The sequence below is a fragment of the Denticeps clupeoides genome, chromosome 12 (assembly GCF_900700375.1).
Source record: "Denticeps clupeoides chromosome 12, fDenClu1.1, whole genome shotgun sequence".
NCBI classification, from domain to species: domain Eukaryota; kingdom Metazoa; phylum Chordata; class Actinopteri; order Clupeiformes; family Denticipitidae; genus Denticeps; species Denticeps clupeoides.
The window spans coordinates 21,143,343-21,153,454 of record NC_041718.1 but is presented as its reverse complement, the minus strand read 5'-3'; the positions used below and the strand labels follow the sequence as shown (position 1 = coordinate 21,153,454).

General features: G+C 49.9%; 1 protein-coding gene across 1 annotated transcript; it reads left to right on the top strand.

Annotated features, from left to right (window-relative positions):
• The first annotated feature begins 3,784 nt into the window (after positions 1-3,784).
• On the top strand, positions 3,785-5,919 carry LOC114800392 (E3 ubiquitin-protein ligase RAD18-like). Its single transcript, XM_028997708.1, has 4 exons — positions 3,785-3,941; positions 5,322-5,400; positions 5,500-5,561; positions 5,744-5,919. The coding sequence occupies exons 1-4, from the start codon at positions 3,894-3,896 to the stop codon at positions 5,816-5,818; spliced, it is 264 nt and encodes an 87-aa protein (XP_028853541.1). The 5' UTR covers positions 3,785-3,893; the 3' UTR covers positions 5,819-5,919.
• Positions 5,920-10,112: the final 4,193 nt, after the last annotated feature.

The following is a 10,112-nucleotide window of genomic DNA, read 5'->3' as shown; positions in this document are numbered from 1 at the left end:
ACCTCCTCAGGGGGCACAGCCAGGATCTCGGGAGGTGCGACCTTCTCGTCGCCCGCCAGTGGCTTGGTCTTCTTGCCCCGGATCCTGACTGGCGCTGGATGTGGTGGAGGGGCAGAGTTCGATCCCTGGCTCAGGCTCTGGCCGATCAAACTCCGCCCTCAGTCTCTGCTGGAAGTCCCGAAAACTGCCGTCTGTCTCTCCCTGCTTGCCAGAGGGCTGCGCTCCAGCCCCATGCTGACCCAAGCAGACACGAGAGGATGGTGGTGGTCTTATTAGTGTCTGCTGCCCCACTGAAGGGTCCCGGGACAATTGGGCTGTCCCACACGGGGCTGGGCACGTCGCTGGAGATGGTGGTAGGTGTGTGGTGTGGAGGGGGGTGGACGTCTTCTCCAGGCAGGTGTGGGCGCTGGGTGCTGCGCTGCCATTTTGCTGGGGAACGTCCGGGCAGAGGGAAGGCGGGTCGGCGACTGGAGCAGGAATGGAGGATTCCCTGCGAGGCAGTCCCGGCAGCGCAGTTGCTGGCTGGCGACCTCCCGTCGCCCTCTTCCACCAGCTTTCCTCACACTGCTTGGAGGGACGTGGGTCTCCACGGACCTCGTGACGATCCTGAATGGGCGCGATGGGCGGAGCCATCCCGGCACCGACTGCCCAAACGGCGTCATCCTGGTCGTCGTCCGTGTCAACCTCGTACCCCGGAAGTCACAATGGGTCATCACGGACGCCGCGTTGATCTCGGACGCGCACGCTGGGCGAGGCCATCCCGGCACCGACCGCCCACCGAAAATCCACGTCATCATCGCTTTCGTCATCCGTGTCCTCCCACCGGTGACTCCAAGGGTCGTCCCACCCTGCGGACATCCTGGACCCATGGCGCGATAAGCTCCCATGGGCAGTACTCTGCCATTCGGGCTGGAGGCTGCCCACCTCCTCGCTGGAGGAACGCCGCCGTTGTTGTTGTTGCCGCTTCTCACCCCCCTGGAAGTGACGTGGGTCCCCACGGACCTTGCGACGATCGCAGACTGGCGCGATGGGCGGAGCCCAACTCTCGTCTCCCGTGCTCTCGTCGTCATCCGTGTCGTCCCAGTCCACGGGGAGCCTTGCCAGCAGAGCGCAGAGTTCTTGGCTCGACATGGCGAAGATCGTGGGGGTCGCATCTTCTGCGCTCGCTGCCCACGTCACTTCTCCTCGCTGCTGCCGACGCCAACGTCCTCGCTCCGCCCACTCACCCGCCGACGTTGTCGCTTCCGGGTTTCCGCGGAGGTTTCCCGGGGGTGACGGTCATCACGCGCCGCCGCGTACCCACGGCTTCTCGGGGAGAAAACGCTCCCACCAGAACAGCCGGCGCGTCTCTCCCCTGCCGTCCGCGTTCGCCGCGCCGTGCTGCGTCCTTCGCGGCGTTTCTTCTCTGCTTTCCACCTCTGCGCTTTTGGGGGGGTCTCTGGCATTCTGTCACGACTACGGACTTACGGGGGATGGAAGCGCAGAGGTCTGACATTCTGGGAGGGGTTTTTATTTTTAAACAAACAATAAACTCAAAGAAATACAAATAAACAATGGCGCGGTGGCCGAAAACAATTTAACTTAAATTACGAACATAAACTAACCCGTAGGCGTGTGGGCGATTGCCAGAACTCAAAACACATGAAACTAAATCAGGTCAAGTTTCGTGCAGAGAGTTTCACGAAAATGCCAGAGACCCAGAACGGGCGGAAACTTCCGGCATTTATGGGGCGTCAGGATTGGATTCAGGTGTGGAGCCCAGCTGCAGGCAATCCTGACAGGTGTTTCATCTTAACATAGTAAAGTAGAGTTTGGTGTTCCACAAGGTTCTGTCCTAGGTCCGTTACTTTTTTCTCTATACATGGTACCTTTAGGCGATGTCATCCGCAAACACGGTATTAGCTTTCATTGCTACGCTGATGACACACAGTGTATCTGTCAGCAATGCCAGATCAGAGGCAGCAGCTGAACAAAATAGAGAATTGCCTGAAGGACATTAGACAGTGGATGCTCACCAACTTTCTCTGTTAAACCCTGACAAGACAGAAGCGCCTCAAGCAGCCAGGCATAAGCTGGCTGACTACACCATAACCCTGGATAGCCTTTCTATCTCACCAAGTATTGAAGTAAAGGATCTAGGTGTAATCAGTGATGCAGGTCTCTCATTCAATTCGCACGTAGATAATGTCACTAGAATAGCATTCTTTCACCTTAGAAATATTGTGAAAATAAGAAATATCATTCAATGCATGATGCAGAAAAGTTGGTCCATGCATTTATTACATCAAGGTTAGATTACTGCAACGCATTACTGTCTGGATGCTCTAGTAGGTGCATGAGTAAACTCCAGCTAGTACAGAATGCTGCAGCCAGAGTTCTAACTAGAACCAGGAAATTTGACCACATCACCCCAGTCTTACAATCACTGCACTGGTTACCCATCAAATTTAGGATTGACTACAAAATCCTACTTTTAACCTATAAAGCTCTAAATGGTCTCGCCCCACAGTACCTGAGTGAACTTTTGGTTCTTTACGAACCGCCACGCCCCCTTCGATCAATGGGTGCGGGGTCACTACTGGTACCAAAGGTGCAGAAGGTCACAGCTGGGGGCAGATCCTTCTCCTATAGAGCTCCGCAGTTGTGGAACAGCTTGCCTGTCAGTGTCCGGGACTCAGACACAGACTCAGTGTTTAAATCCAATCTCAAAACCTATCTGTTTTCTCTGGCTTTTTGTTAAAGTCCTAGACACTCATTTCCCTTCATTTTGACGCAGTGTCAATTATAAAGTCCAGTTTATCACAGAGTCCCCCTGTTAGACACAGACAAAGTTAAATTCACCCTAGTTAGGCTGTCCTAGTTAAGGTACCGGGCCACTGTAGCACCAATATACCACTATAACCACATATTTCAGTATCGGTCGTACAGTGCAACCATCTGCCGCTGCTTCTGTTTGTTTTTCTCCGAGACACGGAATCAAGCAACCAGACTACTGGCAGACTCCAGTGAAGAGACCAGCAAATAAATCCTGGTTCTGTGTGGAGTTTTTCCTTGTGTGCAGAAGGTTCAAGTGTGAGGGGTGTCAACTGTAGGGCCTGTCAAAGCCCATTGAGACATACTGTATGTGATTTTGGGCTATATAAGAAATAAATGTTGTTGTTGTTGTTGTTAATGCACAATATTATTCGAACCATGTTATTGCACATTTATTTCACTTTGTTTGCAAGTACTCACAGTAATGATGATCGTGTGGTGAGTGAGAATAGTAAAGCATGCGGATGTTGCACAGTGTTCAATGCTAATAAATATTCTGCCCAGCTCTGGGTTTGAAGGAACAGTGTGGTCAGCGCATGTGTGAATTTAGAGTGTCAAAGTGAAGTGATTGTGATACACAGCACACGGTGATACAACGAAATGTGTCCTCTGCATTTAACCATCACACCTCAGTGGCATATTGGCGGTAGTAGCCTAGTGGGTAACACACTCGCCTATGAACCAGAAGACCCAGGTTCAAACCCCACAAACTACCATTGTGTCCCTGAGCAAGACACTTAACCCTGAGTGTCTCCAGGGGGGGACTGTCCCTGTAACTACTGATTGTACATTGCTCTGGATAAGGACGTCGGGTAAATGCTGTAAATGTAAAATGTATGTAAATATGTAAATCTGGTTATATGTAATTGTTATATGTAAATCTGACTGAATATTTATCCACAGGCCGCGTGAATGAGACTTCCTTCTCGGTCATTCCGACGTCACCCCGACGACGGGACCATAACAGGAAGTGACGTCGGGTGCACCGGAAGCTGTGTTGCGCGCCAGCCTTTGATCGGTGTTTGACGCGTAATGCGTGTCTGCGGGTTTTATCTGCCGGTGTTTCCTGCTGCCAGATAATGTCTTCGTGTGACGCAGAGCCGCCGCTGAGGCAACCATGCCTGAAGGTAGGTTATAGGCCGCCTATAACGCAGGCTAGCGGGTTAGCTCAGCCGCTCCGCTCCCGCTCCCTCCGGTTATCTGGCCTTGTGATGGTTTATATTTACAGCATTTACCTGACAGGGACAGTCCCCCCCTGGAGACACTCAGGGTTAAGTGTCTTGCTCAGGGACACGATGGTAGTAAGTGGGGTTGAACCTGGGTCTTCTCACTTGTCACTTCGTCACTTTAAACTTACCTCTGTTGCACTACATGGTTTTGCACTCTCCACCATGTGCCCTTATTTGTATATGGTGTTTTTAAAATTGTATATTGTGGCTTTTTTAAAATTGTATTTATACCTTTGTATTCAATGTTACTGTTTTTGTATTTAATGTTACTTGTATGGGTCTGAGAGTAACGTAATTTCAATTCTCTGCATGTCCTGTACATGTGGCAGAATTGACAATAAAGCTGACTTGACTTGAGTTCATAGGCGAGTGTGTTACCCCACTAGGCTACTACCACCGCCTTGTGATGGTTAAATACAGAGGACACATTTCACTGTGGCACCGTGTGCTGCGCACGTCTCACTTTCTTTACCTTGTACAGAACCTTGGTCAACCGGTAAAGGTGCTTCATAAATAAACTGAACTTTTCAAATTCGAATTTTATTTGTCACCTACACAGTCATACATGGTGTGAATGCTACTGATCTAAATATTGCAAATATTACAGGAAACTTGAACTTTCTGGTGAATAAGAATGTCTTTGTGTTCATTGCAACAACGGAATTAGGTGCAGTGCCTATTGCAGAGAGATGTCTTTAAAAAAAGTAGCATAAATACTAATATGAAAGTGAAGGGATTGTCATTGTGATACACTGCAGCACAGCACACGGTGACAAGGCGAAACGTGTCCTCTGTATTTAACCATCACCCTTGGTGAGCAGTGGGCTCCATGACAGGCACCCGGGGAGCAGCGTGTGGGGACGATACCTTCATCAAGGGGACCTCAGTGGCACCTTGGCGGCTTGGGGCTGTTTCCTTACCTGCCTGGCCACCACTGCCCCACTGATGCAAACCTGCATTTTATTGCATTTACCAGACGCCCTTATCCAGAGTGACTTACAACCAGTAGTTACAGGGACAGTCCCCCCCCTGGAGACACTCAGGGTTAAGTGTCTTGCTCAGGGACACAATGGTAGTTAGTGGGGTTTGAACCTGGGTCTTCTGGTTCATAGGCGAGTGTGTTACACACTAGGCTACTACCACCCTAATTATCATGCTTTACGTTCATTCTCACCTGGCACCTTTTCCACTTTTTAAAAATTAAATTGAGGGACTGAACGGTGTGTACTAGGCAGCTGTTATTCTGTCTTATTAACGTGTGCTTTGATGGACTTGCAGAATATGGACACCTTGCTGCGATGTCCCATATGCTTTGACTACTTGAATATTTCAATGATGTCTCAGTGTTCTCATAACTGTAAGTAATTTAAATTCTGCTAAAACACATTTCCACATGCCGTAATGTGCAGAGACGCGTAGAGGCGAAATAACACTTCCTTCTTTACTCCTGAAACAGTCTGTTCCCTGTGCATACGGAAATTTCTCTCCTACAAGTTGCAGTGCCCGGTTTGTAATGAAGTAAGTTGTCTGTCTTTCATATTTACTTCACAAAGTTGCTGGCAAGATGAATGTGGTGGATCTTTGTCAATTGTCCCGTTACGCGGTCTTTTTTTGGTTGTGTCTGTAGTCCTAACTGTATTAAACTGGAAATGAGATGCTGACTCTTGGTGAAATTAGTTTTTGAACTTGCTTCGTTTCAGGCAATGACAGAGCAGGACCTTCGCAATAACCGAATCCTCGATGAGCTGGTGAAGACCTTCCAGCATGCCAGGTAAAGTCTGTAGGGTGGGTCCGGTGGAGTGGAACCGCAATGGGCCAGAAATTATTAGGAGGGGAATTAGTACGGGGCAGTTTTGTCCTGACTGAAACCAAAGCCCATCTGAGCTGAACAGGAAACCGCGTAATGGAAGAAATGTTATTGTTGTTTTGGACGTTTTCATTCATGTTCAGTCTGATATTTGTTCCTCGTCCCGGTTATGGAGGACGTCCCTGAACAATCAAATGGGGATTTTTGTTTCATAAACTAGAACTGTCTACACTAATCTGAAGCTGTGTGCCCGATTGGTTCAAGTCATTTGTGGGCAGTGGTGGCCTAGCGGTTAAGGAAGCGGCCCCGTAATCAGAAGGTTGCCGGTTCGAATCCCGATCCGCCAAGGTGCCACTGAGGTGCCACTGAGCAAAGCACCGTCCCCACACACTGCTCCCCGGGCGCCTGTTAAATGCAGAGGACAAATTTCACTGTGTGCACCGTGTGCTGTGCTGCTGTGTATCACATGTGACAATCACTTCACTTTTGAATATTGTAAATAAATAAAATAAATGAACAGTAAAGCATGCATAGGTGGACACCTATGTGAGGGGAATTGACCTGCAGTGGAAACGTCTGTGTCTTATGAGCGGAAGTGCTGTGTGATCACGCGCGGCAGCGGCCTTTATCTTGGGATGCCTCGCCGGTCGGCCGCCATCAATCACGGCGCCGGTGTCTGACGCGGAAAGCTGTAATTTTCTTCGCTGCAGACGCCCAGATGGCCATCGGGAGGATCGCGCGCTGTTGTTTAATTTCCTGTTGTCTCGCTGCGCCACCGGCCACCCTCTTCAGGACCAGGTAGATGGGTCTGTGAGCCGTCCGTGTCTGTCGGCTCGTAACCAGGATTCTCCTGACGGTTTGCCGTTGTACCGTTTCAGTTTTAGATTGTGCACCGGCGGAAAAAATCAATTTCACTTTGTGGACGGAAGGAAGGACCCGAATGTTGATGACCAGCTCAGGCTGTCTACGGAGAGGATGGAAATAAAACACAACCTGGATATTAAAATATGAATAGGACTGAAATGAATCTCATAATTGGTGCAAATGTGGACGATTCTGCATGGATGCGGTGCAGAACATCATGGATTTTTTGATAATAGTGAAAGTGATGTGATTTTCATTGTGAAACGTTGCAGCATGTTGACATTTACAGGATTTACCAGACGCCCTTATCCAGAGCGACTTACAGTCAGTAGTTACAGGGACAGTCCCCCCTGGAGACACCCTGAGTGGTGAAATGTGTCCTCTGCATTTAACCATCACCCTGAGTGAGCAGGCGCCCGGGGAGAAGTGTGTGGGGACGGTGCTTTGCTCAGTGGCACCTTGGCGGATCGGGATTCGAACCGGCAACTTTCTGATTACGGGGCCGCTTCCTTAACCGCCAGGCCACCAATGGCCCCAACATCGAGTCTTTAACGTCGAGACGTTTCATTCTCAGCCTGACAAATTTCTGTGGATGCAGAATGAAACGTCTCACGATTGAAACGTTGCCACGACTCGACTGTCAGACTAGTTAAAAAGTAGTGCCAGTAGTGACTGTGGCGGCGTGATCTGAGTGGCGCGCCGCTCCATGTTGGGGTTCGGTCTCGTCCGAAACGTCCTCTGAACATCGTGCACGTTTTTGCTGCATTCGCTTCGTGCGGTTTAACTCTCGTCTGGATCTCATCAGAAATTGATGCCAAGGCGTGTAAGTTGCTCACACCGTTTATTTGATCCATCCGAATGCGCAGTCGACTGAACGTTTAACTGTACGCTTTGAGACGCCACGAACGGCAGAAAAACGTCCATGTAAACGGAGCCTTAACTCATCTTGCTGACGTTTTTGAAAATAACGTAGAAAAGTTGAGGGGCTGCGTTGTCTGTGATCCCTTTGCACCTTAAAGTAAAGTGCAGTGATTGTCACTTGTGATACACCAGCACAGCACACGGAGCACACAGTGAAATTTGTCCTCTGTATTTGACCCATCACCCTGAGTGAGCAGTGGGCGGCCATGACAGGCGCCCGGGGAGCAGTGTGTGGGGACGGTGCTTTGCTCAGTGGCACCTCACCGGCAACCTTCTGATTACGGGGCCGCTTCCTTAACCGCTAGGCCACCACTGGCCCCATAAAGCTAGTTTGAACCCACAAAGACATCTTAAGTCCAACGCTTTAACCTCTCGGCCATGCTGGTTATGTATTGGCAACCACGACCTCTTGTGATGATGGTGGCGTGGTAGATTATAAAATGTTCGAGCCTGGTCTCGCGTTGCGCAGGATCTTCAGCCGTTAATAACCCTGCAAACGCCCGGCGCTTTGTCCGTACGTTCACACGCTACACCGCGACGTCTTGTTTCTGTAGCGGTCGGGGGACAAACTGGAAGCAATTAGCCCTCCGCTTTCAGCCCGCGGTATCGACTTCCTCTCTGGCCTGCTGCTCTGATGATCAATGAGCTCCCCGGCCGAGACCCGCCGTCCTGCGCAGCGTCGCACTTCGCATCTAAATGCTTCTGCTGCAAACGCTGCGGCCTGCAGCCATTCCTGTTCCATTCAAAAAAACACAAAAAAAGCTGGAATTTTCCCTGCCCGGACACTTTCTGAGGAGCATCAGACCTTCAGATGTTTAAAGGTGTGTAGCTGAGATGATGGGTGGCTACAGTAGTTCAACATTCAGAAGGTCAACATTGCATCATGGGTAGGAAGAATACCCGGCATCGAGTGAATAGTAACGGTCGCCTGATGTCCGGCCGGGACCTGTGGGCGTGGTCCACATTTTCTGCCAATGTCATCCTTCCTCTGGGATGTCCAGTCGTGACTCTCTCCACCTCCCTGGGGGGGGGAAGCTACTAAATCAGCCACGAGATCAGATTGATCTGTCATGTGGGCGTAGATCAGCCGCGGCCAGCCTATCGCGGTGCGGGGCGCCGTAAATCTGGTCCGCTTGCGCCGGATTTATCCCCTCCACCCTGACTGCAGAAGAAGCTCGGAATTCTGGCAGAAGATACATTACACTTACATTTACAGCTTTTACCAGACGTCCTTATCCAGAACGACTTACAATCAGTAGTCACAGGGACAGTCCCCCCCTGGAGACACTCAGGGTTAAGTGTCTTGCTCAGGGACACGATGGTAGTAAGTGGGATTCGAACCTGGGTCTTCTGGTTCATAGGCGAGTGTGTTACCCGCTAGGCTCCTACCACCCTGGCGCCCTTTGCAGAATTAGTAGAGGTGTGCACCTTCACTGGTCCCACAATTTGATTATATATCAACTGTCAGCGCACCGATTATCGATCGATCACGATTAATGGCGTCTCTACAATTCAGTATCCATTTCAATATCAATTAGCACTGGCATTGATGCTTAAATTCCAGTTTTGGATCTGCCTGTTCATTGACATCACTGGCAGACTGGCATCGCAGCGGGCAGCCCCTCGTCCCGCTACCTGGAGGACCCGATGTTGACGTGAGAGGCGTAACGTTAATTCTGCAGCGCCAGCGTCGCTAGAACGTGGAAGAAGCGAGAATATTTCAGATATCAACCAGATGATGAGGTCAAAGCCTTTTGGAATTTAGCAAAGCATCTGGAATCTGGTACAAATCTTTTTATCATATATATCATGCAGTGTTCTGACTTTATTTTCTTAATTTAGAAAAATTATTACATTATAGTTCCTGTGTTTTTTTTTTTTTTTTTTTTTTTTTTGTTCCCTCTTTGTAGTATCGAGTACCTCAATCTCAAGCCTCCAAATCAGTCATGCATCCAAATCACGTTATCATTGAGGACCAAATGTTGTTCTGCCGTTCACGGTGTCAGGCGAGCGTGGGCCGAACCGTCCACACGTCCATGTAGAACGTCTGCGTCGTGATTCGTCGATTACGAGGTTTATTTCGACACTCCCAATAATTAGCTTTGGTCCTGTTTATGCCCGGAGTGGTCTCCTGAAAAAGACGTTGTCTTCGGTTCACACTCCTGGAAAAAGGGCGCCCCTAATGTCACCTCTGAGCCAATCGGCGAAGCCGACCGCGTCTTCACTCTGAGCTGGCCTTGGCGTGGCCTTCGCTCGGAAATGTCAGCGTGCTTTTCCCCGCGCTCCATGGCACTTCTCTTAAACTCCGTCCTTCTCTTCAGGCCAGAACGGTACAGGTCGTGTTTTTGTCCCCTAGCTTGCTAGTTGGGGGTCTCCCCAGACTTGCACCGAAGCCTGTGACACGAGGTCTGTTCAGAAGGTCGTTTATTTCCCTTCTTGGTCTTTTTAGATAAAAAGAGAAACGCCAAGTTGCCCGA